Genomic DNA, 27,646 nt, shown 5'->3' on the forward strand with positions numbered 1-27,646 from the left:
AAATGAAAGGGCCAAAACACAATGGCGCTCGCTTATATGATGAAATGACCGTGCCTCTTCTTGAGTTGCAACTTTTTGTGCCTTAAGATTGCTTGTACTAAAAATTGACCAAAGCAACTGCAGATTTTCGCCTACTGTTAAGAATTTATACACAATGTCATCACTGTGGCCCCTAAAGTCCTTGCAGGGCCCCTGCAAGGACTTTTTGACTGGTTTTTAATTTGAACCGAACCTGAGTGCACTGAACGTAGTAACTTAGTGAAACTTTTCTTTTCTTAAAATTCACTTTATTTTAAAAGATATAGGCAAATTAAAATTACAAAAACAAGCACAAAATAACCTCCCTCATGACGTCCTTGGTTGCTTGAGTGGCCGTGAACTAGAGGAGGGTAGTGGGCTCATCGCGAGCGCTCACGGCTGCCGCACTCCGTGTCGACGGCGTGAGAGGGCGCCACTAAAGCAGGTTCTGGATGGGCTGTATGCAGCGGGCAGCCAGAGCAGCTCTCATTGCATTTGCTGTGCGATTAAACACTAATTCGGCATGACACTTCATTGGCCACAAACGACAGCAAACACTAGGTAAAGATCAGTTCAGAATGGAAGACACTTCGCGCTGCCATACTGCGAAACGGCCAAACCGCACGACAAAGCTTCTCGTCAAAGGTATTGAAGGCCTTCGGAACGCTCGGAGCCAGTCAGATCCTCCTGTCGATACGACCGCAGCGCCGCCGCATACATCCGGGACCTTTCCGTGTCGGCACCTGATCCCACTACTCTTTTCTAGTATGTGCCGCCTTTTCCACCGCTTGGTGGCGGGTTTGTTGTGGACGGGTCATTTCTTGTTTCCGTACTTTATAAACTGCATTTGTTTCTTTTCTGATCTATACTTCTGAACAAAAACTACTTTTATAAGTAATTGAAACGGTTCGCACCACTTATATTTTGTATATCGACTAAAAAGAAGCTTTTAGCAGCTCTGACCAGTAGTAAGCCCAGGACCAAAAACGTCACATTTTGCGCGCTTTCGGTGCCGCAGGTCGCCCTCATCGGTGGAGGAGGTTTCCGCGTCGTCCGGTTACAATATGACGCACTGATATTTAGTTACTCTCTCTGTGCCCGCTGGCTTGCCTGAACTTTAAGAGACATGAAAACCACAAAAAAGGTAGACGCTTAAATATGATTGCAGGGCCCCTTTAAAGGGGTCATGAAACGCTTTTCCAACTTTTTCCTCTTTAGCTTTCCTCCCCAGCTCATAAATCGCGCATTCCACGAAACTGTTCTAGAAGACGAAAAGAGGGGAGGGGCCCCCCTTGCTCGGAATCTGGTTTATGTACCCAGACAGAGCCATTGTCCCCCTAGAAGATTAGCCTGTTACTCAAGATTCAGAAAAAAGTTGCTTTCCCCAACCCATTCACCCCGGAGCTGACAGTGCTGTGGAAGCTACGTGCTCGTTGGGCCAGCCACACTTGCCACATGATCACGCTCCTCCGCGCATACTCACGCGCAGAGATTGAGGTCAGGTGATGAAAGGGAGGCAGCTGATTGGTTCGGCAAGCGCGTAGCTTCCACCACAATGTCAACTTAGGGGTGAAGGGACTAAGTGAGGTCCGGTTTTGTGTGACGTGCGTTTGGACCCGATGACGTGCTTTTGGGACCGCGGATGTATCGCAGTGAAAAGGCAGAGAGCTTACGAAGGAGAGGAAGTACGAAATAGTCCGCTGTGTTTTAAAATTTTTGCACTGAAAGTCAGGCTTTTGTTTTTCTACCTTTTTTTCTTTTGGCCCACTGAACGATGTGCTATTAGTAAAATCCCAATCGAAAATGATTTATCCCAACCCAAAATCCGTTTCATGGGCCCTTTAATATTAAAGGGAAACTCCGGTCCATACTTTCGATTTTGGGATTATGGCTGTTTTTAATGCAGTTAACGCCCCTGAATTGCAAGGTGTAATTTTTTTCTCGATATTGTGCGTAGTTTTAAAGATATCGACGTCTCAAAGTTTTGTTTGGGGCGCGGCCGACAAAACCGAAAATAGCCGCTCGAGGTTCCGGCAACACTGGAAATCAACCGCTATGTGGACGTGACGTCAAGATCGTTCTCGTTCAACGACTACGCAGGCCGAGCAGCAGTATACCTCTGTTGCACTAGCCGTCTAAAGATAGGAGGTAAGCTGATTTTGTTTTAATTCTGTATACGTGGTAGTTATCCAGCATATGTAGAAAGAGTTAGTGCGTATACCCAAAAGCTAGCGACTGGAAAACCCGTGAGCTCGTTCAATGCCGTACTCGGCGGCCGCCGCCGCGCGTGCGCTATGCCGTGCCGTACTCGTTGCTTGTATACCCAAAAGCTAGCGACTGGAAAACGAGTGAACTCGTTCGGTGCCGTACTCGGCAGCTGTCGGCGTGCGTGCGGTCTCCCGCACTCGTCGCTAGGCCTAAATTGTCATCGGGGCTCCGTGGTTGGAGTGGCGTTGCTCTACGCCGCGCTGCCAGTAACGTACAGTACTGGGGCCCTCTCGCTTTCGCGCTGCGGGTCAGTCCCAGACACGAAGCTTTGAGGCTCCCCGGCGCGGGCCGCGACGCCCGAACAGACGTGAGCTAAGCTGTAGACGTCTGTTTTTTCGCTATTTTTTCCTCAGGCGCGTAAAAGCCGAATTTGTAAGCTAGCTACGACACTGATTCACCACATAAGTTCGTCCAGGTAGTGAATCTTTGTACAAATAAAAAAAAACAAAAAACCTTGCCGTACTAAAAAGAAAAAGAAAAGTCCTTTGGGCAGTCATTTTCTTCTCAAGGCTAGCAAACGTTTTTGTGGGTGATGAAGAAAAACAGAGAACGTTAGCAAGGTGAGAACACTTTCTTTCCCTTCCGCATTCCCACCCCCACCCACAACAATTTTTTTTATTGGAATACATAGGATTTTAAGTTTTCCATCGTAACGCTTTGACTAAGGCAAGTGTTTTTTTTTGTTTTTTTTTTTGCATTTTTAAATATTATATTTACCTCAAGCCGAACTCGGGTAAATTAGAGTTGTAACTTACAAATCCGAACTTTCGCGATTTCTTTAAAGTCCCTTGTGGTATTCACAAGCGCAATGTTAATTAATACTGCTGCGTTACGGGTTCGAACGATTGGGAGGCGAATGTTTATATCGCATGAGCTTCACGCGGCGGCTGTTCGCTAGTATTCGTTACGGACCTGAATACTACGCACGAGATTGCGTAGTAAACAAGCAGTGACGCAAAGCAGAGCATTATTTTCCTTTTCATTACAAACTTCAGTGTTTGGAGCTAGTTAGTGGTTGTACTCTACATGCCCACCATTCCCCATTCAACAGACATTCAATGTAGCGTGAATGCTCAATCCTCAACACTGCACTTGACAATGACTGTTTCATTTATTGATCAGGATACTTTTATCATGTTTACCTTTTCTGTACATGTACGATGGGCACAGAGCGACGGCACGGCATCCTTTTTAAGCTTCGACCCCTTCGCTGACAAGCCACAAGCAACCAACACCTGTAGGTTTCGTTCGTAACTCTCCGGCGAAAAGTGATCGGAGCAGAGCTTCGATCTGGGGGTCGGCGTCCAAGGCTTTCCAAAGTCCACTCTTCGAACAGCGTTCACCCACACCTTCTCCAATTTCCGATCCGTTGAAAACTTGTGAAAAAGCACCTCCGGGTTGCGCAGCGGGTTGTTTGAGCAGCCCACAGCGCTTTAAGTTGTTCTCGGCATCTTTGAGGAACAGCTGGGCAGTCTTGGGCGCACCGAGTTGCTCGCTGAAACGAGTCTAGAAGTCCTCGCAAGGAAATAAACAAAAGGCTATACCGAAGCTACATGGGCTACAGGTAAAAGCAACGGCTAAACACGCAATCACAAGCCGAAATAGCAGTGGTAGCAACACAAAGAAGCGCGCGCGACGGCTGCGCCGGGCGCCCGTCCGGAACGGAGAAAAAAAAAAAAAGAGAACGATGTTGACATCACGGCCCAATGTTGCTTTAGCGATCGGCAACCCGCTGGCCGCCTGCTAAGGTGCAGCGGCTCGCGGCGGGTCGCATTTTTATTATCGGCATTAGTTGAGAATGCGGCGTCCCACGGACGTGAAATTTTGGCTGGGGTCGTATTTTGTGTCACTAAAGCGATACCAGTAATTTAATTCATTTTGAGTTTTGGCCGGAGTTGCCCTTTAATATTTGCCTGTACTACCCTTGTTTGGCCACATTTTAATGTAACACGTTACGTCACTTAAATAATGCGAGTGTGATGCATACCTGGTGACGTTGGTCGTTGGAAGTTGAAGCCACTACGGGAGGCCGCTAAACAGTCTCCATCTGCTGGTCGAGCTGTGGCAGAAGCTGCGGTGGTGCTTGCTTGTCTCCGCCAGTGCTGGAGGAAGGTTGCTCCTTCAGGGTGTCGGTGAAGTCCCTGAAGAAGTTAGCTTCAGGGCACTTGTCGCCTAAGGCTAGGAGTCCCAGCTGGTGCCGGTCTTGCGGTGTGAGCGGGGGCGCATTTGGAAAAGCTCCTCCGTAGATGTTGTGGATGAGGGCCTGATGCTTACAGAATGCGCCCTGCTGTCCGGCTCGACAGGTGCAGGCTCCGATGTCCGGGAACACCTGATACACCTTGTCGTCTTCCCGACCGCTGGGCACCTGGTACACGTTGTTGCCAAGGGCTTGAACCGTCTGGGCTGCACCTTCGGGCATCCTCTGGAGGAGCTTGTTGTAAAGGAGTTTGTGAGAAGACACACGGTTGTTTGCATGTGTCAGCAGCCTCCTTTCGAAGTAGCCTTCCCATACGCTGGCTACAAGGTCTACCAGGGCGACCGCATTGTAGGCCTTGCGGCGGCACAGCACAACGTCTTTGAGAATTCTAATTGTGGCCTCCGCAAAGTTCTTTGTGTTGTGGCTTCTTGTCGTGATGGCCAAACGAAAGAGGAGAACCCACTCAGTCTTCCTTTCTAAGAAGGCTTCGACACGGGCCACGTAGCCTCGGTGGGGCATCTGCCGAAGCTCTTCGATGGCACAGTTGAGCTCTTCAGGTGATGTTGCATACATGATCTGTGGGGGACATTATAAAATGCATTTGTTTGCAAAATGATACGGTATCTGCCTTTCTATAACGTCATTTAGCACTATTAGCTTAGAAGAATGCATGGTTTTTTAAGCCCGAACGAAGGAAAACTGTAGTTTATGCTTATTTTGCAGTTGTTGTCTGTCTGCAATGTTCCTGCTTGTTATCTAAATTAGAAACCGACACACTCAATCAGCTACACTTTTAAATAGCGCTGGTATATCGGCTCTGCCGTTACTTTTGTTTAATGCACCATGTACAGTAAAACCTCGTTATAACAAAGTTGAAGGAGCGGTCGTAATTATTTCGTTAAAACCATTAGTTTGTTATAGCCAATGTCCATTTCTTCCCCCTATAAGCAAGCAAGGGGAATTATGATTGCTTTGTTATATCCATTAGTTTGTTATATCCCATTTTGTTATAACGAGGTTTTACTGTTGTAGGCATTCTCAACTCTTGAGCTTAGAACTGTTCCAGCTGGAAATGTTTAATTTGAGCTTGTTTTTGTGTTGAACTGGTAAGTTTTTCGAAATATTTGCAGGAAAGTATTTAAGACAATGAAAACATGTTTAGTGATTTTTTACGACAGGGCAAATCACAAGCTATTTCTTGAATCACCAAATTTTAATAGAATCAAAAAGAATTACTGCAGAAAAGGTAAAAGTACTGTAAAATCATGAGGAAGCGCCCACTCAAAACTTGGAAGACATTCGCAGAACGCTAGGCAGTGGGTGCTTCTTTGGTCAACATTATGCAAAGTTATATCTTTTGCATATTTTCCAAATGTTACAAAAAGAGGGCGGGCTCTTATTGTGGAATGGCCGGATGCTCTGTATCTTGTGCTAAGCATTGACTTCTCAATGTGGCCACCCTGGCTTTTTTAAGGACTTCATGCAGAATCTGAAATGTATGACAAAGATTCGGCATTGCTGTATCTTTGCCAAATATGGGCCGAAATTTGGCGCAAATTTAACTTCGATGAATCCCGAGATTTGACACAGAGTCTTTGATTCAGCAAAAGTTTCGTCCATACCACATTAACATAAGCATTTTAAACATTTTGCTTGCAGTATCTGTGTATATGAAAAACTTGCTTTTGAGATTAAAACAATGAAAATGAGCATATCTTAACCTGTCGAACTAAGATGAACACTGAAAAGTGCCAAAATAGACAGAGACAAAAAACAAAAGACAGAACAGGGGCTTCTTCCGTCTTCTTTCTTGCCCGTGTTTATTTTTAGCGCTTCTTAGGCGATCATGAACCAACTAGCCCAAATTGCAATTTGAATGAAATGGAGAGACTCATCTTGAATAAACCATATTGTGTTGGGGACCGACGTCTGATTAAGCTTTTCCGTAATACTGAACGTTACCCTGTTTGTTGTGAGTTTCATGTCCTTTGTAGAAGCCATGCAACTCCTTTAGGGGAAGAGGTAATGCAGAAGATTGGAGTTTGGGAGAGAAACGTGCTGACAGGGCGGGCGCTGTGCCACGTTTAGAATTGAGGACGCAAAACTCATTTTGCGTGTGTGCATTTCTTTTTATTTAAAGGAAATTACTAAGTTTTAATTTTCTCAACCTTCTCATCTCATTCACTGTCCTGAATGACATGCATTCTGAATGGTGACAGAGAACATTCGGTTGGCTCGGGCCCTTCGATGGCTATGAAAGATGACGGTCTTCGCGCATCTTTGAGAGGCGATTGTGGCAAGTCCAGAATAGTTAAAAATATGTGTCAAATATCATCCTGTAGGCTAGGACATTGTCTTAATTTTTATCTAAGGTGCTTTTATTTTATAGCAAAAAAGCAATTCATTCAGCATCGTCCTTTGCAAGGGAAGGCTTTTTTTCGATTTGTGTTTTGTTTTGTTAGATATTTGCCTTAGAAAAAGTGACTTTGTGCAAACACATTCACTTGTCATTTTGTAGACACAAATTACGCCAGTTTATTTTAGGCTTCTTACAATTGTTAATCGCTATAGTTGGAAGAAGCGATTAATTTAACTTGAATGTGTGTTAAACCTTGTTCTGAATGCTCACATAAGAATGGGCAAAAACAATTTTTGGAAAGCATTGTTCCGTAGTTCTTTTTGAACTTTGAGCATTGTTCCATTCTTTTTGAACTTTTGAGACATGGTTTTGTTTACTGCTGCTTGTAATTTTTGTTTTTCCGTCCTTTACACACAGCTTTGGTCGCCGAAAAGAATGACTGGGGTGATTTTTTTTAACGTGTTGCCTAGACCCACAGATTGGTCCGACTAATAATAGCAGCAAGAGAAGAAAAAAAATATGCTTACAGCACTGACTATCAGTTACCGTAATCGACATATGTGTAGCAGTGACAAGCGAGCTGCCATGTCGCAAAATTTGTGAACTGTTCATACTAGACTAAAATAAAGCGGGCCTGAGCGGACCCGTGAAAATTAGCGTCGGGTTGAGCCGGTCTTCTAAATATCGGCCCTTGCACGCCTCTAGCATACATTATGCGCAGCCACCTTTAGTTAGTCTCACCGTGATTGGTTCCGTCAAGCCGTGATTGGTTTCGAGTTCACGCCGAGCACTGATGCACCACTTGTGTGGAATGCATTTCGATCCGAGTGCATTCCGAAAGCTGACAAAGCGCTTGTGTCCAATGCGTGCCTACAGTGCATGACCAACTAATGGCAGTTACACATAATCTATGTATCATTTTGGAATTTCTAAAAGGGTCTATTGGCACAGCTGGACCACTGCTCAGTGAGGATTTCATTAACAGACTAAGCATATATAAAAAATCAATATGCACCTACCTTCTGAAAGGCGATCATCAGCTCCCGCCTCTCATCCCGGCTCACATTGTTTCGGGCTGCCTGGAGCCAGCGCCACTCGGCTTGCGCCACATGGAAGTGGCACAGAAGCTGGTTGGCCTCGGGCCACGTGGCTTGTAATGCTGCTTTTTCCGCGGCCGAGTTGTCGCTCATGAAGGTGTGTGGGGCCTGTAACATATGATCAACATGCTAGTGCTACAGCTTTGTCAAAAATCAATTATTTCTTTAGTTATCGCTTGTGCTTATTCCTTCTAAATTTATTGTTCTATCATATCTCGAGCAAGGCAGTGGCTGTAAAACAGCCTTCTAATATCTTACCATATGTATTTGTGTCATGGCCATTTGGAGCTACAGTTTTCATCTCCTATTTTCATGGAGATCCCATGGCTCCTAAATTTAGTGTGTGGGGATCCCCCTTATTTCTTTATGAAGAGACACTCGTGCGCCATTATGTGGGCACCTTTCGTAAAGGAACTGTATATTACATTTGTCACTCAGATATTCAAAGCTTGCACCAGAAACATTTTCTTTTATTACAAAAACATGTGATTTTATCCCATAAATTTCTGCGTGCTCTCAGCATTCACAGTTCAACAACCTAAAGGATCTGCCTAAAAGAGCATAGGACGTCCTTAGTGTACAAGTAAAAAGGGCCTCTCGGACATTGTGCTGCTACCAAGGAAAAGCTAAATGAAGCTAACAAATGCGTATTCATTTTGAAGGGTTACTGAACAAAAGGCCTTTTTAGGCGGCCTGGATAAGATATGGATATCACAAAATTAATATTCACCGAATAAAAAAGAAGTTTTTAGCACAATACTTTCGCTGTCAGATACAATTTAGTATACGCCTGTTTTGTGTGCTTTCGTGCACTTGGCACATGTGACGTCAGATGTGGCAAACTTCCAATTGGCTGGAAGGACAATGGACCTTTTCCAGTAAGCTTCTGCGCGTGCATACTCTCTCTCCCCAGGCGTATTTTCCCACTGTCACCATTCTCGGAGGGCACCGTCCCACACAACAAACACTCTCAGCATCTACCTTCCCGCATATTTAGTCTATTTGGATGCTTCATTTTTTAGCAACGGTAGTATGAGATAAAAAGCACAGAAAACCAATGCAACGCACAATGCCAATCTGTTCTCACGGGAGGAAGCATGTTGGGCTGCCCTTCATTTGTAGTTCGCAGATAACTCCCTAGATGGTGCTCGTTACTCTATAGAGGTCCATTGACTATTACAATATATTACGAATATTTTATAACCAACATTAAAAACGTCAATCATGCTCTCGACTATATCAAACTAGCAAAAAGCATGCCACATCTGACATGCACGCAAGCAGATGCAATGGGTGTGTCAGGTTACCCGTTGGGGTTTTGGGAGTTCGTAGGTGATCGTAAGATTAATGCGTAGACTGGGGTTGATTTAAAATTAACAAGACGTTTATTAACTGGGATTACAATCTGTTACACAAGGTTACATTATGTCGGAGGGAAGAGCGGTCGTCCCGTCCGTATCGTACGGCGTCCCGGAGTCGTCTCTGTTGCGAAGGGGCTTCTCCTCGGTGAGACGTAACCCGACGCCTTGCTCCTCTCGCCTCGGAATCCCGCCCGGGTCACGTAAACCGGAAGGCCCGATTCTGGGGGCTCCACGGAGGTGCAATGGGAAGGCCCGGGCTGGACGAAATTTTTGGTCGACTGTCTGGGTCTCTGTCTGGCAGGCAAGGTGGCTCTCCGCGCGGAAGGCGCTTGACGCTGACACGCCCTTCTTTAAATATGATCTGTCCTCAGATCACCAGGTCCCTCGGCCGTGGTGAAGAGTTCTGCCGGATTCAGATCCCGTTCGTTGTAGAGACAAATTTGTTCCACGTTGACTGTCTTCACATTTAATTTTCCATGCGCTGGCGAAATTCGGCGAATCGTTACCAGCTTGTCTCCGAGGAGGTCGGTTACTTCATAGGGTCCGTCGAATCGCGCGTCCAGGGTGCCGCTTCTGGCGCCTATCTGGAGAAGAACGGTGTCTCCTGTTCTAATGTCTGGAGTTCCTCTTTCTCTGCCGTACCGGAGCCTGGAGTACTCTTGGCTTGCCCGCAGGCTGGCCCTTGTTTCGTCTCGGCTTTTGGCGAGCTCGTGAAGCCTTTCGCTCTCGGATATATCTTCGTCGACTGAACCGATGTTCAGTTCTCCCGGAAGCTTCGGGTTGTATCCGTGCATAAGCCAGAAGGGGCTCCAGTCGCTGTGCTTGTGCTTGCTGACGTTTATGGCCAGCGTCGCGTCGTTCAGCACTCTGCTCCAATCATGTCGTTGTCCGACAATCTTCCGAAGCACCTGCTTCAGAGATCCAACCATTCTCTCGACGAGACCGTTCGACTGCGGCCAGTAGGGTGGAGTGTTGACATGTTCGATGCCAAGCCGTCGATGGAGCGCTGTCGTGCGTTTGTTGGCAAAACCTCGTGCTTGATCGGTAATGATGACTTCCGGCACCCCAAATCGAGGAATCCATCGGTTCATCAGGAAGTCCACGTAGTGCGTTGATGCAGTGCTCGGTACTGCCACTGCGTCCATGTATCTTGTGGCGTGGTCAACACATACGAGAATGTAGCCCTTGTTTTCGCTCGTGTCGATTGGACCGAGGTGGTCCAGCGAGATCACCACATTGGGCTTGTTCGGGATGGCTCGAGGACTCAAGCAGCCTTTGCTCCGTGTTATGCGCGCGTTAATCGTCTGACACGTGTGGCAGGACTGTACGTAACGACGCACATCTTTGAGCAAAGTCGGCCACCAGTACTTTCGTAGGATGAGTTCCCTCGTCTTTTCCGTTCCCATGTGTCCTGAGTTGTCGTGAGAAATCGTCATCACAGAGTCTCGGAGCGTGGCGGGAACGACGATTCTCTTTACAATGCGTCCTTTCTCCGTGGTTTCTTTCGTGAGGACGTCGTTCTCGTTGTTGAACGGGCTGTTTTCGTCGCTCGCCAGTGACGCTAACTTCCGGCATTCTGCGTCCTATGCCTGCAGGTTGCTCAGGTGACTGTGATCTCCTGCCACAACGGCGTAGCACGTCAACCCTTTACCCGCCGGTACCGTTTTGAGAATGTCTCCTGGCATACTCTCACTTTCTCCCTGTCGCGAGAGGGCGTCGGCTGCCGTGTTCAATCTTTCTGGCCTGTGAACAACGTCGAACGTGTATTCAGCAAGGTCGAGCGTCCATCGAGCGAATCGGCGATTCGTTGCTCCCTTCTGGGCCAAATACGCCACGCTGAAGTTGTCCGTAAACACAATGAAACGCGGTCCACCCCGCAGGTAAATAGAGAACTTCTCTGTCACTGCCCAATGCAGCGCCATGCATTCGAGCATGTTGAAGTGAAGGTTGGTGTCGTGTTTGTTCAGCGATGGGCTTGCGTATTCGATCACCCGTTCCCTGCCGTCTTGCATCTGACTGAGTATGGCTCCGAGGCCGGTCTGGCATGCGTCAACGTGCACATGCGTCGGGCAGTCTGGTTGAAAGCTCGCAAGATGTGGAGGGTGTTTGAGAGCGTGCTTCAGAGAGTCGACCACGTCTTGGTGTTCATGCGTCCACATAAAAGGTGTCTCTCTGGCGATCAGATCTCTCAATATACGAGTACGTGCTGAAAAATCAGGGATGAACTTACGGTAGTGGTTGGCGAACTGTAGGAACGAGTACAGCTTCTTGGCGTTCATGTGTGGTTGAAACTTGTCGACTGCGACGACTCGAACTTGGTCAAGCTTACGTCCGTCCGATGATATTTCGTATCCGAGGAAAGCGACGTTGTCGCGCACGAGTTGGCATTTCTTAATGTCCATTTTCAGTCCGTTGGTGACGATTCTGACGAGAGCTGAGTCGAGGAGTTCTAGTGCTTCCTTGACTGTTGTTGCTCCTTGCCCTACGTCGTCCATGTAAGTGGAGGTTCGTGGCAATCCGTCGAATGTGCGTCGCATCACTTTCTGCATAGTCTGTGGAGCTTTGCAAAATCCAAATGCCATTCGGAGGTACTCGTACTTTCCGTCCGGTGTTACGAATGCCGTTTTGTGGATATCATCCGGTTTCACGCGTACGGTAAGGAAAGCTGTCTTTACATCCATTATGTTGAAGTACTTCGACTGGTTACGCATGATATCGTCGATCACATCTTCCATGATGGGCATGGGATAGGACGGATTCACAGTCTTCGCGTTCAGCTTCCTGTAGTCGTGAACCATCCTTCGCGGAGTCGTTGGGTGGTGCGGTTGATCCACAACAATCGTCGGTGCGGCATACTCGCTTTCGCTTGGCTGTATGATTCCCTTCTGGATGTAGTCGTCGACCTGATTGCGGATAAATTTTCTGTCCGCTGGGGAGCACCTGTATGCCCGGGATACGACTGGTATGTCGTCCCGTAAATCGATGGAGTGTTCGGCGTGTGGGCAAAGTCCGAGTGATTCTCCCTCTGACACGAAGGCTTCGCTGTGCCGGATGAGAATACACCTTAGTTTGTCCGCTTCATCGGGTGTCGCGTCTTTTGCCATTTCTGACACCGTTTCCTCGATGTCCTGAAGCAACTCTTTGTTTGGGGTTTGTTTTTTCGTGTTGAATCTTACGTATTCCGTCTCTTCGATGGCGGTCGGTGTACTGGATTCTCGTTTGCAGAACGAAACGATTAGTGTCTCTGCGGTTCGACATTTCTGATGCGTGGATGTCGTTGAATCGCGCATGTCGCGTGCGGATTGCTCGTTGTCGTCGTTCGGTATTTGCACGATCGTGACATCGTTCGATGTATGGAAAGTCACATCAACGTTGGCTTGTTGGCGCCAGTCAGATCCCAGTATCACATCCAAAGGCGCTGGCAATGGAGCGATAACTACGTTGGGAAGCTGCGTTCGTGTGGTACCAACAGTGATGTCCAGCTTTGTTGTGCTTTTCGGTTCAAGCTTGCGATCGAGGACTTGAATGTGCTCTTGTCCTTTCCATGGGCTCGTTTTCGTCCCTACGTGAAGCGCGCATGGTGCGATGATGGAGACGTTAGCACCGCTGTCAATGCAGACTTTAACGGGCCTATCGTTGTGCACGAATCCGTCGACAATTGGAAGGCTGCCTCCAGTGGATCGTAGAAAGCAGTTCGCTTGTCGGTTCGTAACTGAGCTCTGAGCGTTCGACGTTGAGTCAGTGTTGCGTCGTTCTTCTGCACGGAGTGTTGCGGTCGTTTTGGGTTTGGTGCAATCGCGTGATAGGTGACCAGATTCACTACAATTGAAGCACTGTCGGGAGGGAGACCTCTTGAATAGGCTGCTCGGTGCGGATTCTGACGTTTGGCGTTGAATGTTGGTCTTTCCTGACGATCTAGATTGCTGTGCCTGCGTGCTTGGTTTTTCGGTCCGTCTTCGACAATCGAGCATGGCTGCGCGTTCGATCAGTTCGATAACCGTTTTGCAGCACTGCGCGGCTAATGGGTTAGCCCAATTATCGTCCTTTATCCCGTTCAAAATGAGGGATATGCGTTCTTCCATAGCAAGCGTATATGGTGCCATGTCGAGCTTTGCGTTTTTAGAGTAAATGTATTGGACGATCGACTCACTTTCGACGAGTTGTCGTTTCTCTTGGAACTCGAGGAATTCCTGCATGGTCATTTTTCGTTTGAACCTCTCGGTGATTTCGTTTTTCCAAGAGTCCCAATCGTTGATTTTTGATCCGTATGATGATTGCCAATCTTTCGCTGATCCGCGGAGTCGTGAAATGGCGTTCACGAGGGAAAGTTGAGGTGTCCAATGAGCTAGGGCTGCGATACGTTCCACCTCGGCGATCCAGTGCTTGATATTGGTCTCGATGGCACCGTCGTAGATGGGGATTGCTGTTGAGGTGTCGCTCGTTGAGTGCACCTGCAGTGATTGCCCTTGTCGTGCCATGGACTCTGAGATTCGGGCTTGCGTCTCGACGATCATCCCGAGAAGATGGGTGATTTCGTGTCGTTCGTTTTCGTGTGGAGTCGACGTTTGCGGGGGAACTTCGGGAATGATGACGTTGCTCTGCGTGGGCGTTGGTCGCGCTGGGATGTCGCTTGGCTCCAGCCGTTGCACTGTCGGGCCGTTGCTGGGAGCCATTGCTACGTCTTTGGGAACGTCTGATGCCTTCGTCAAAGATACAGCTTGGATGAGGCGTTGCATCTCGGCTTGTAGGCGTTCGACATCGGCTTGTAGCTTGTCGTTGCCTGTGGAGAGTTCCTCGATGCGAGCTTGCTGCTCGTTGCGAGTCTCGATGACGGACGTGAGGGTTTCCACCGTGCCTTTAGCTCCTCGTTGATTGGCGTTGTCGTCTAGAAGTCTGCGGATGAGTTGCTTTTTCGGTCCGCTGCATGGGAGATGACGAGACCTCAATTCTTCCACCAGCTCGTATTTGGAGAAGAGGTGAAGATCATCAGCGTTCACTGCGTTCAAAGCGTCGTTGACCGCAAAGCGTCGTCCCTTGGTTCCGCTTTCGTTGACGCTCGTTGACGGGGTGTGGCCGCTCGTACCCTCCGTTGATGTCGGCTGCGCCATGTCAGGTTATCCGTTGGGTTTTTGGGAGTTCGTAGATGATCGTAAGTTTAAGGCGTAGACTGGGGTTGATTTAAAATTAACAAGACGTTTATTAACTGGGATTACAATCGGTTACACAAGGTTGCAAATTATGTCGGAGGGAAGAGCGGTCGTCCCGTCCGTATCGTACGGCGTCCCGGAGTCGTCTCTGTTGCGAAGGGGCTTCTCCTCGGTGAGACGTAACCCGACGCCTTGCTCCTCTCGCCTCGGAATCCCGCCCGGGTCACGTAAACCGGGGGGCCCGATTCTGGGGGCTCCACGGAGGTGCAATGGGAAAGCCCGGGCTGGACGAAATTTTTGGTCGACTGTCTGGGTCTCTGTCTGGCAGGCAAGGTGGCTCTCCGCTCGGAAGGCGCTTGACGCTGACAGGTGCATACTAAATTGTGTCTTGTGGCACAAATATTATGCTAACAAATTATTTCTATTTGATGAACATTCATTTTGTGATATGCGGCTCCTATCTAAGCTGTTAAAAAAAAAGAATCCACCTTTCTGTAATGTGGTTTCTCTAAAACAGCTACTTTTCGAAAAATGTATTGCATCGAAAGCGGGAAAAGTGCAGGATTATTGTACTTTTAACAAGCCAGGATCACACCATGAAAGAATAAGGTGGCAGTAATTGATTTGTTTAGCTTCTAACAGTCATATTCCCTGGCTTTCCAATAGGATGTAAAGGCTTGGCTGTTAGTGCCTTGAAGTTTTAAATTCAAACATGCAAACCAGCAATAAAGGTTTATCAAACAGAGTTTCCTAAGGTATGATCATGTGCATGTGTGATAGCTGCAGTGTTACTTGTTTTAATTTCGATGAGTAAAGTTGGGATGCCACTTTTGCATTGAGGAATAAAGATTTGTGTACTGGCTCGCCTGCTGGGAGGAGACCCTCTCCCTTCAAACCCATGTGGTTCAGAAAAACAGCTGAGTGAGAGCAGCTCGCACATTTAGACTTGCTCTATGGCTTAACGTCTGATGGAGCCTAAAGCTAGTGAGGCAACTATCGGGCTAATGTTGCCTTACCGTAAAATACCGATCAAGCACTCACTCAAAATATGTAGATGAACGCGAAGATTGGGGGAATGGGCGCTTGTTAGTTCATCAATTTAAGCTATATATGTACTGTGCATATTTTTTCAGGTGTTGAAAAATTTGGGGGTGTGCACTTAGTATGATATGGATGGATGCTCAGTATATTACGGTATATATCTCAAACATTGAATGAAGTAGTAACCAGCAAATATATGTTTAGTCTGTTCAAAAATAGACAAAGATATACGGTGGTACTCCGATAATACACCTTCTACAAGACTGCATGGAAATGTCATATAATCCATGAATCGTAAATATGAAAAACAATAATTACATCTACAGCGGTCAGTGACCGCAAGTAAAATATGAGGAACCTCTAGAATTGGCTCTAAATCAACAATCTGCTGCATCCTAAATAAATTGAGACCTTAAAAAAAAGAGAGATCAAGGAATTGTGCACTAAAGGCGTTCCAGACCGCTTGCTACTGCGTATGGCAGACGGGAATCAAGCCCACAAGGGCACAGAGCATGGCATTTGAGTTAGTTTGTTGTAACGAGAGCCCCACCAGCTGCTGTATTCTCTAGTTGTCCTAGCACTTTTTCGGTCCTGGTGACTCCGGCAATTGTTGTCGGAAGCAGGACTTCTCAATTGAGGTTCGCGTAATCCCAACTTTCAATGTATTGTTTCTATGGGGATTTCGATAGGGCTGTGCAAATGCAGCATAAAGTGCAAAACGTTGTAGCGCAGAAACCGGCAGCATAATCTGGGTACCAGGTTCCTAAATCTTCAATTTAGGAACCTGCAAGCAAGTGCAATTTCAATCTTCTAATAATATTGTTGAATAATTAAGCATACGTTTGTATTTAAATAGTCAAAGTTTCATGATATATCCTCCTTAGCACCTCCTCCCACCCCCAGCAGAAATAGACTTGCCAGCCAGTAGCTGTGGCGTCACTGGGGTCAACGGCACCCGAGGCGGCAGCCTGCGGCGACCCCCCCCCCCCCCCCCCCCTCCGCTCATCGCCTGCCGCGACCCCTCACCCCTCCTCTTGTGGCCCGTCGCGACACCCCCCAGAGCTCTGCACTCAGGGGTGGTCCGCCCCCCCCCCCCCCCCCCCCACCGCACCCCCCTTGCGACGCCACTGGCCAGTAGCCTTGCACTGGGAGCAGGGCAAGTGAAGAAAACACCCCGCCGCAATCTTCCTGTCGGTTACTGTAATAACAATTCGCTTAATCATAAGCCTCATGAATATTGATGTTTTATAATCAGCTTACTTACATGAGCGCCACCGAAGCACAAAGGATAATTCTGTTTGAGGAGGCGGAATGCGGCAGTATAGCTCTCCGTGCTTTGAGAACTGTGGAGGAGCACTGCCAGGGGTATGGCACCAGCTGGGGTTGCTGTCAGGTTCACCGTGACAGTGCTCTGGGACTCGTCGCACGAGGCAGTTGAGTCGAGGAACACAATCTGCCTGGCAGTATCCAAGCCCTGGGTACGCCGCATGATGGGCGTGACCACAAGGACGGCCCAATAGGTGCCATCCTCTGACTTGGTGGTCTTGACGTCCACTCCTGGAAAAGGAATACATAGGCTGGGGTTAGAAGCATTGTACCTCCCGGGCTTGGTCGATCAATCTTGTCTGGTCAGTTCTGAAAAAACTATGCTGTACTCAGTCCACCGCTGGCAAAAACTACAACTCCTGGAAACAACAACAAACAAAAACAATAATTTTTTTTTTGCTTGAAGTGCTATTTATGGTGTTGAGTCACTACCCTTTATTTGGTTTTTCTATCGCAGAGTCACATGTTATCTGGCAAAAGGGCAAGTCAAACTGACACTACATGAACAGCAAGGTTTATTATGACCGCATTGCAGAGGTGTTGCAGGGACAGAGAGTAACTCTGTCCTTGCTACAATGCATTCAATGGTTTTATTACAGCAAAGCATTTTTTTGCTATTTGAGGGGTCATTAAAGTTAATACTTTGTAGGTTCTATTCTTATTAGTAAAGCATATGTGCCCAAATGGCCTACAATTTTGAAAATATTTGGTTCACTATACTGTGACTGCACGCTATCATGGAAACGAGTGAGAGAGCAGCCCTGAGGACCTGATTTCGACCGGTGGTTTTTCTGCAGAAAAAAAAAAGCAGGATTTCGGAACATAATTTCGAGATTATTGGGCCCTTGTAGACAATGTTAAAAAAATCCTGGCAAGCTGTAATACCTTGTCATTGCCCATTTAGAGGTTGCTTGCCTTAGAGCCACTGTTTAGGCTACCATAGGGAGCAGAGTATTGCCAACTGTAGTGCCCCCACTCGGCGCCTAGCGGCGAATGCCAAAAGGGTTCCAACTCTTGCACGGTGGACATACTGGGTACAGAAGAAAGCAGCAATTTAATTATATCTAGGCTATTTATTGTATTAAAACTGTTTTTAATATCATAGGCAAGCACTTTAAAACCATTTGTATCACTTGTTCTGGTCTGAGCGAGCGAAGAAGCCCTGTTTGGAACTTAAATCACCTTACGGTAGCAGACGACACAGCGGGCTCTGTGGTGAGTAGGCGGCAGTTCTGCGGTTCTGGCGCCAACTTTTTGTGGAATTTCTCCAGTTAGCCTGTGCAGTACGACTGCTTGCTTTCGGTCTGTAACATGCATCACGCAGTAGTGATACATGAAAGCGTGCCGGTACAATGCTCATCCAGATAGAAACGGGAAGGGGTGGGGATTGCGGCCAGGACCTGTACCTTCTGCAGTGCGACTGTTCATTCCATATGCTCCAAGCTCACACGCACTAATCTAGTTACAGGCGCAGAATCAAACCAGCGTATAGACAATCACGTGGCCCTGAAGTCGCGCGGCTGCGGTGTCGCTGTCGACGGCACGGTGCATGTGCAGACGTTTAATTTCATGCGGGTTTGCTTTCTGCGCTCACGCAGTGCCCACACCTGGTGTGGGCAAATGCGGGCTTGTTTGTAAACAGCGTGTCGGTGTAAACAGCTTGCAGAAACCGAAATTCGCGTGAGCCGAAGCTTCTGCGCATGTGCCATGGCAACAGTAGCGCCACCGCAGAGGCATGACGTCAGAGCAGCGTGTTGGTCTATAGCAGGGGTGACCGAACCGCGGCTCCCGAGCCGCATACGGCTTTTTGCTGGTCACGGTGTGGCTCGCAAATCCCTCGTAAGAGGACCCCCCCCCCCCCCACCCCTTTCCGCATTTCCCCAGGAAAGAAGGAAAGGATTTCAGAATAAGGAACAGCTTACGGTTTGGCAGTTTTGTGCCCCCATACGTGCAGTCAAACCGCTTTTCACTCGTATGTTTCCACAGATCCTGTTTCTTCCATTGTTTGAGAGGACAGGGACTGTCAAAACATGCATGCACTTTGGCTTGGGGTTGAGGAAATGTTCTGTCTCGCGGCCTTTGTCACTCGCCGGTGATACTTGTCCTTTTTAGGTAAAAGATGTTCTCTCCATTTTATTTTTTGTTGAAGGTCGCGGAAGCCTGGGGTGGCCTCATTTATAGCTTCCATGAGCCACAGACGTTATGTTGAAGTTCACGAAGGTTATTTTTACCAGCTTGCAGTTGTGACCCGCAAGCTGCTTTTTTATGCTTTCGGGGGAGGTGAAGGATAGCCAGGCAGCGGTGTTTGTGGGCCTAGGCAGCATGTTAAGAAAAATCAACCCGATCCACCTTTTCGGTGAGCAAACCCGCGTGTAAAGGACGGAAAAACAAAAATTACAAGCAGCAGTAAACAAAACCATGTCTCAAAGTTGAAAAAGAACGGAAACATTGTGACGGGTTTGGACAACATGCAAAGTACAGCTTTGTGGCTTCCTTTCCGGCTCTTAGGCCGGGTCAGCCTGGCCACCCATGGTCTGAGCAGTAGCTGTCAATTAATGTATAGTTTTTATATACCATGCAAACAATATACCTTTTTCTCAGTTCCTCGGAAAAGAGGAGCTCTCCGTGGCCTGAGGGCAAAGATCAAAGGCACTGCATTTCACTCTAGCTTCTGTTTGCCGTCGCTCGGTGTCAAGAGAACTGACCTTCGTCAAAATAAACATCGCGGTTTGTGTTCATTCAGTTATTCGAACTGTTACATCAATTATTGCAATAATATAACTAGGGTTTGCAGTTTTCGGTTTAAACTGATAAAAGTATGCCGAATCGATTTTCGGAAATTCGGTTTTAACCGAAAAAGGTCAGTTCGTAGGTTCGGTGTGTTCGGTTTTACCGATAATAGCCAACAAAAATATGTCGAATCCATTTTCAAAAATTTGGTGTTAATTGAAAAATGCCACTTTGACCTTCCAGCTGTACCGCAGAGCTCTGGCAAAAAAGTGGAACGACAGTGTCTATCGAAACGTGTCCAAATGTATAAAATACACGGATGCCATCACAACGTTTTGGTTTAAAGGGATACTACAACGAAATTTCGGCGCTCATCTTTCTGTCTATATGTGTTCAAAGGAGCAGTATCACATCGGACATACTAATATTTTGTTAAAAATGTCTCGAAAAGGAATTTTAAAACTAATTAAACGATTAGCAAGGAGCACCTGGTGGATGTCGATGTCGTTAACGCCTCGATTGTAATGCTCGTCTAGGAACCTTGACAGCTAGTGACGGAGGTTGTCTCACTTCCGGCCACGACAAAAGAAGAGGGGAAGGAGGAACTCCCCTCTTCCCGAGAATGCCTTTTGTGTGTCGCAGAAGTCGCTATTGTCCCCCTACAAAATTATAGAAGATTAACCCGTCACTCGAAATTCGTACAAAACCTGCCACTTCGGTGGCTGGAACGACTAGGCCATTTTCTCGACGTCAGCCTTGCCATAGCTTTGCTCGTCTTGAGACGACCTACGTCACGATTGCGTTGGATGTCACGTGGTCTCCGCTGGGCCTTCTCCGAGCGCTTGCCAGAGTGGGCCGTTTATAACGAAAAATACAGCCACCAGGCCCAAAACACAAACGTGCGATTGTCTTTTACGGATATTGTGGATCATATTCAACCTATTTTTGTACACGACGGGAATATTTCAAATTTCGTTGAAGTATCCTTTTAATGTGCGCATCATCGATCGGAATGTTGTCCGAAATCCCCCATGACTTCGCCATGTACGAGCGTGTTTTCAAACTCGTTGTAGGAGAGATTGACATGGTGCAAGCTCCGCACCCTGAGTTTAGTGAGTACGCAAAGTATGTTGTGCTTCAAAACGTCGTAGAGTGTCTCTTTTGGTGGTCAGATTTGGTTGATTGACCGATTTTGGCTCAGGCAGCGCTTTGCCTCCTCAGCCTGCCAGTGTCCAGTGTTATTCTCGAAGCCCAGGGTCATATTAACAGGAAAAAAAGAGTGTGGGTCAACGAAAACCTGGGAAAGTTCATGTGGGTTTCCTATAATAAGATCACGTAATCCTGATGTGCAGAAGGTGAAGTTCCATGTTTTCTGGGTATAGGCTTCATATCTGACTTGTCTGTACTTCTGTGTTTTTTTCTTGTTTCTTTTACAGCTACACACACTTGCCCAAAGTACCCATTTCTTTTTCAATGTATCTGTACCGTTATTCTTTGAGTGATCACAAATATTAGAGCTGCAAGAATCATCTTATTCGGTGTCCGTTGGTCTTTATTTCATATTCTCAAAAAAAAAAAAAACTAAACTTTTGTGGGCATAAATATATACCAGAAAGAAAACGGAAAATTCACTTTTTAAATAAACAGAGAAAAGTATGCCGAATTTCGCAAAAATAAAAACCGAAAACGGGGATATCTAAATATAACATACCTTGCACAGCCCAGTACAAAAGGTGGGGGTGAAGCCCTTTCTACTTATCCGTGAAAGCCACAAAGGTCCTTGTTTGCAGCCCTTTCTCCCTTTGTGATATAAAAAAGCTGTTTTCCAGCCTCATGTCATTGGTTATACCCGAAAGCGCAGCACCCTTGCATCTAAATCCATTTCAAACGCTGGAGATGTTGCAAAAACAATGACTGCTGAGACCATGCCAATTGCTTCGACCTGTAAGACGAAAACCTTTTGCCGAAGCGCGGGAAAATTTTGTCCACGTTATCAGCGTGAGTTAGTAAGGAGCGCGGATTGTAGCCGAAGTCAAACGTCAACCAGTCACGCTACTCTGCTCCCTACGGGAGCATGTACAGTGGCGCTAGCTTGCCTTTTATATGTGTCAGCTTTCCTATTTGCAACTCCGGCGACCTATAGGGGGCGCCACCACCAAACAAACAAGGCGGCTGAGAACAGGTCACGTCGACTCGGCCGGACCGCCTGAACGAGTGGCGCATTCAATTTAACAGACTTTCTCTTGTTTAATGCCCTATTTTATAGGTATTTGAACTGCGACGGTTAAGTGTAGTGCACATAAACTTGCAGAGCATAGTTTTGTTTTCCCGGTGCTTTTTGTTCTTTTCATGTCAAACTTTTGTTGCGGAGATTTCGTTCAAAACCGAAACTATGGGCTCCGGAGGGACATTAATATACTAATCAGTTTTGATCACCTAAGGAAAGCTGCGATGAGTACAGCATTGTTCCACCGAGAGTAATTTTCAGCTAACTTGCATGCCTCAACCATTCGACTTATCTGTCCGCAAAATCGCCGCGTTTAAGGAACAGCTCCAGGCGTCTGCTCGGTCAACAACGCAGGCTGCAGGAAAATTACGAAAATTAAGCAAGCGCTTCTTGAGCCAAGGACCATGTTAACCCGCAGGCGCCCGACTAAGCAGCTGATACTCGTATTTCAATTAAGGTTTTAGTAGCAATCGAGAAGTCATTCTGACGAATATGCGGGTTGTGTATGATATCACATGCTATGTCCGACTAAAGCGATGTTCTATATTTTTCGAGTCGAAATATGAGCTTAGTTGACTAGCTGTTAGGTGAACTGCTGAATAAAGTATATTTGACAGACAGAGAGATACTACTTAAGCCTAGCCAAATGGTTCTAGCCGGCAGCACGGAGACGAATACAAACAAACTGTAGAAATTCTTCATCGGAGATTCACGTAGAACCCCTCTGGCATTGAACTTAACTTTGAATCCTGAACGGAAAGATTGAGTGTCTTTTGTGGCCGAACAACCTGAGCAATCATAGACGTATATTTCTGCTGGCTGTGACGGGGGTATAATATAAATATCGGGAGGCACGATAGATCATAATGTCGTGACAGCTCCTAACTTTGCAAGACGCGTTCCCCACCTTTTGAAAATAGACAATTTCCCTCGTTAATCGTATGGAGCGAGCAGGTTTTCTGGAATCAAGTAATTGCGAAATCAGCCCAACTCCTTCAGTGTGGTCCAGAGGCTTTTTCGGGGAGAAGCAGCCAAAATGAATAGCCATTGCACCGACCGTCGTGGGTGGCTCAATCTTGAAGCTAATCGAACACAACCAAACTCAAAAAAGCAGCTATTGGACCTTCCCATTCTCTTCACTACAACATTGGTGCTCCCTCTAGTGAAACACCTCGTCTGTCGTCCTCAGTTCACTCTTCTACATCCCTATAAAGAAACCACCTATCAGTTACCAAGTGGTCGTCACTTTGAATGTGATTTGAGACAGACAAGAAATCAAAACGTTTTTCCATGATTCCTTCCCATCTAAGAAATCGACAGCACGCGACCGTGTGTTGTGGAGTAAACGGGCTTTTAAACACGTGATGGAAAGAAACAATCTACGGAGGCTTCTCTACACTAATGAACACCCAGGCAAACTTAAGAAATATTGGGACTTTTGTCAAATTACATTGTTCGCCACCGCGCCAACAACACATGTCCACAAAAGCCGCCAAAGATGCGGAGAGGCGCAAAGCGACCTGTTCCGGCTGGTTCCCAGTTTTTCCGCTTGATGCCGTCCGTTTTGCTGGAGTCGCAAATTGCATGACAGAGACTCGTCTCTGTTACAGAATTGGAAAGCTGATTCACACAGGGACAAGTACAGCAAAACCGTCAATGTTTGCGAGCCCCTAATCTTCATAAATTTTGCAAATTCATTTAATTCTGAATATTTAAGGGCATGCAAAAATTTTGAGCAAGACTTGAAAAATGTTTAAGAAGTGGCTGGATATTTTTATAAAAGAAATGCAGTAAACAAAGGAAAAAAAAGAACACAAATTAGTAGATTCTTCTACCGGGTTATATTTAAGAGTGCAACCCGTTACAAACAGAAAGACCCTTTCGACAAGGAGAATAACACTTAAGGAAGAATTACGAAAGAGAAAATAAAAAGGACAGAGAGACAAAACATTTTCCAACTAGCAAGGTCATTTATTGACTTGAAGTTTGCATGAGGGGAAGGCAGAGGACGTGAAGGGAAGAAAGGAGTTGAAAAAGCTCGGAACAAGGGGATTGAGCCCAGAGCTGGTAGGCCACACCGCCAGAAGCTACTTTATGTTCAGGGCAAAGTTTAAACATACTTTCCTAAAAAAAGAAGTCAGCTGTCTGCCCCTTGAAGGTACTACAAACACAATGTAACCACAGCATGCATAAGTTCCCAGGAATGCCTCTGTCAAGGGTTACAAGTCACTGGATTTCCCACTTTCTCGCCTCAAACATTAGTGAAATTAAATTGACACAAAGATGCTGCTTGTGCCTACCGTAAAATACCAGGGGAGCACCCACTCCACTTTCACTGAAAACTGTGTTAATCTAGACATGGGCGCTTGTCCGGCTAAATTGGACGCTAAACATATTATTTGCAGAATTTCCAAGCTTGGGAAATGTGAATGGTGGACACTTCAATGAAATGGGCGATTCTGCAGTATTTCATGTTAATTCGCGAAAAATTGGGACAGTTAAATTAGAGTTTAACAGTAGCTTGAATAATGGTTTGTAGCTAGCATGATAAAATGCATAAACTTTTTATTCATACCTATCCTCTCTTTTTCATATGTTTTTTCCAAAACCTTTCCCATCGCTTTTCTGCTTTGTTGGTACACATAAAAATTTATGTTTCTTAAAACTTGACGGTATAAAAAGCACAATTTTTGTACAGGGCATAAGTACTTTCATGCAAACAATTTTAAATTATGCTACTGAAGATTGGCCTCTGCTTTTTAGGTGAATATACAGAAACAACATTATGGAAAACCCATGACTCAAGCTTTCCACAATGTCAAGAATTTACCAGTCCACTTTTATTTTTTCTGTTCTTCCTATACAGACAAATCTGTAGCGTTTCATTGCTTGATGCTGAAGCTAAGAAGAATCAGCAATCCTTACCAAGATCTTCATTACACTTTTGGGTTGGTGCTACTTGTGGGACACAAATCTTGATTATGACGAGTTTAGATATTCCAAAGTAGTAATTGCCAAAAACCTGAGGTCGTCATATATAGAAAGTGTTTGCTGTATGGCTTTTCAAAACCTTGCTTTGCTGTAAACTTAAAGGTCCCTCTCCATTGCAGTATGTGACCCATGCTCTGTTACGGGCAGAGGTACAAAATACAATACTATTTAGAACAGTTTTGGTTTCAAGGCTTCTTGCCACCTTCGGGTACCCTTATAGCTTGTTATGAAACTGTGTACTGCATTTTATTGTTTAGTGATCATGTGAAATGTATTCTTTATATTTTAAATCAAAGTAACTGCAGTGCTTGTATTTTTGTGTAATTGTATCATACTTCTAAGTTCACAATTCTTTCGAAGCAGCAATGTTTGTCGATCTGCGTTGTTGCTTTGGAAATTAAATTATGCTTTGTGTGTGTGTTTTATAATTGAATGTTTTCTTTTCTTAAAGCTCCTGTTTGGACTAGGTTACTGACTGATATTATGTATAGTAAAACAAACTATTAAAAATAAATCAAGAACCGGATTCCCAATTATCACAGATTACATGGTTATGTTTTCGTGCAAACGCTGGTGCAGGACCATGCTTAAAGGGGCAATAAAGGCGCACTAGAGTGAGTTTTGAGGTCCTCGTTTTATGGTCATAGCTAATCTACAAGCTCTAAGCATTCTAAGAAACCTGAAATTGCATTCATGCACGGCCGCTTTGCATATTAGAAAATTGAATAAAGTACCTGGCACTTACCATTGGTGTAGAACGACAGATGGCACTACTAAACCTTGCTGAATATGGTCGAACGACGGACGGCACTTGTCAGCCACTCATGAGTGATGGGTTCCCGTGTGGACGAGCAGCAGACCAGCCCCACTTGTCCAAGTGGGAACCCATCGCTCGTAAGTGGCCGACAAGCCAGAGATTGAGTTATGACAATAAAACGAGGATCTCAAAAGGCACTTTAGTGACCCTTGAAAAGGTTAGTGTTAATAATTAGACGTTGCAGTTATCTCTTGAGTTCACCAATGAAAAGTGTAAAGAGGCTTTTTGAATATTCTTTTGCAAAATAAAGTGTTTTTGTATCTTCCTCAGGAATAAAAACACTGGTGTGGAAAATTATAAATTTTGAAGAACCAATAAAAATGTCAAAAGGAATGACCCAGCAGTGTTTTTTCGACAGTCGTCCATCATGAGTTGCTGGGAATTGTGGCTATATGAAAACCTTTTTGGCCAGAAACATTGTGTGCACTGTTAGAAGCATTGGGTTCTTTTTAATCTGTCCTTCAGGTTTATGGTATAACTGATTATTCAGAACTCGTCTCCATTTTTGCTTTTCTCTTACAGAAAGAAAAAAATTATATGGCCAATAGGTCACTATTTTTAGTACACAGTGGCAACCAGAAGCTGTAGATGTGTGACTGCTGTGACAACCTTACAGGAACCCAGAGAAAGCAACTCATAGTAAAACATAATTCACACTGATGGCAGCTGACTTTACCTTGTTTTAGATAGGTGGGTTCCTTCTCGGCCAGCTTCATCAGTGGATCCACTGCATCACCACCAAAGGCGTTCTTGCGCCACACCCTGAACCAATGGTAGACGGTGTTTCCACACGGTTTCACAGCACCGCTGGCCAGCAGCTCAGCGGTGTGCTCCTGAGCTGCCAGCTTCTGAGCATGGAGCGCGATGGCTTCTGCTGGTGTGAGGCCGTCTTTGAAGTAGTTGTAAAAGCAGGCTCGAGTGTCGGGGGTGCTCCGCAGGAAGCGCAGACCATCGGCACAGTTGAGCACATGATTATGTTCTTCCCTGAGCCTGATGACCGCAGGCAGAGGCAACACCCTCTTCAGGAATGGGTCACGCTTTTTGGTGTCTTTTGTGACCTTCTTTATTTTGATGTCAACAAACGCAGGACAGTCGGTCGAGCGTGAACCAACAGTCTTGTTAAGGTTGCTGTGTTGGCACCGCCACTTTTTGTGGAACACCACCCTGTTGGAAACGAAAACAAATCACACGAGCTCAGATTATTTTATTGTCTGAGGTATGTTTGGTTCAAATGAACTTTTTGAACCACTTTGTTTCTGACAGACAAAAAAAAAAGAAGAAGGAAACAACTTGGGATTTTTTTTCTATCTGGTTAAAGATGCAAGTCCCAAAATAAATGTTCGTAAAAAAAACCAAGAAAACAACAAGAGCTATGTTACAATACGAATTCGATTTGCGGGCGAAACCGAAATTGTGCCCTTGTGGGATGACGATACCGTTTGTACCTCTTATCATCATAGTCCCATAGGGGTGGTTTCGGTTTCGGTTTCGCCCGCAAATCAACTTCGTATTGTAGCATAAATATTAGACAGGCAAACATTAATTTTAAAAGATGCATGTCTTAAACCAGTAAAAAGAATGTATTTTTTGTCATGTGCACACGTAGAGTCCTGCAAATGAACCTTCTTGTTCCTGCAGATTAAAATAATTAGCGGACGGGCTTCACATTAGGAGAGCAGTTCCTGTTAATCAGTTGCAACCGATTGGTGGTGGCCGTGCAACCCATTAACATTCTTACGAGATTAGCAAACGGTATGGTGTGTGACAGATGAGCAGGGAGAGCGGGTAAAGTTTCTGATTACCTCGTTGGGTTTGGAAGTTCCCAGTCCACAATCCAGGATGTATCCGTAGCTTGGCGGTAGCTTTCCAGCCACTGGTATGCAACACCGTCAGTACTGACAGCGACGCGAAGCACGTCGATGTTTTCGACGCAGTTCTCGGTGTCTAGCTCGCACGTGAAAATCTCGGAGCCCGCCATTATCACAGGTAGAACAAAAGCATAACTGAATTCAATGCCTGTAATTCGAAACTTCGCAATTTTCGAGCCTTCGTGCTGGTTGGTGCGCT

At 46.0% G+C, this 27,646-nt stretch overlaps 1 protein-coding gene across 1 annotated transcript; it reads right to left on the reverse strand.

The window, feature by feature from the left end:
• Nucleotides 1-4,318: 4,318 nt before the first annotated feature.
• On the reverse strand, nt 4,319-27,557 carry LOC8030413. The gene is made up of 5 exons (XM_040500734.1): nt 27,382-27,557; nt 26,256-26,743; nt 16,753-17,045; nt 7,862-8,047; nt 4,319-5,059 (listed from the first exon to the last, which is right to left on the reverse strand). The coding sequence occupies exons 1-5, from the start codon at nt 27,555-27,557 to the stop codon at nt 4,319-4,321; spliced, it is 1,884 nt and encodes a 627-aa protein (XP_040356668.1).
• Between the last annotated feature and the right edge of the window lie 89 nt (nt 27,558-27,646).

Source organism: Ixodes scapularis, unplaced genomic scaffold (genome assembly GCF_016920785.2).
Source record: "Ixodes scapularis isolate PalLabHiFi unplaced genomic scaffold, ASM1692078v2 PGA_scaffold5__190_contigs__length_132052651, whole genome shotgun sequence".
In the NCBI taxonomy this organism is placed as follows: Eukaryota; Metazoa; Arthropoda; class Arachnida; order Ixodida; family Ixodidae; genus Ixodes; species Ixodes scapularis.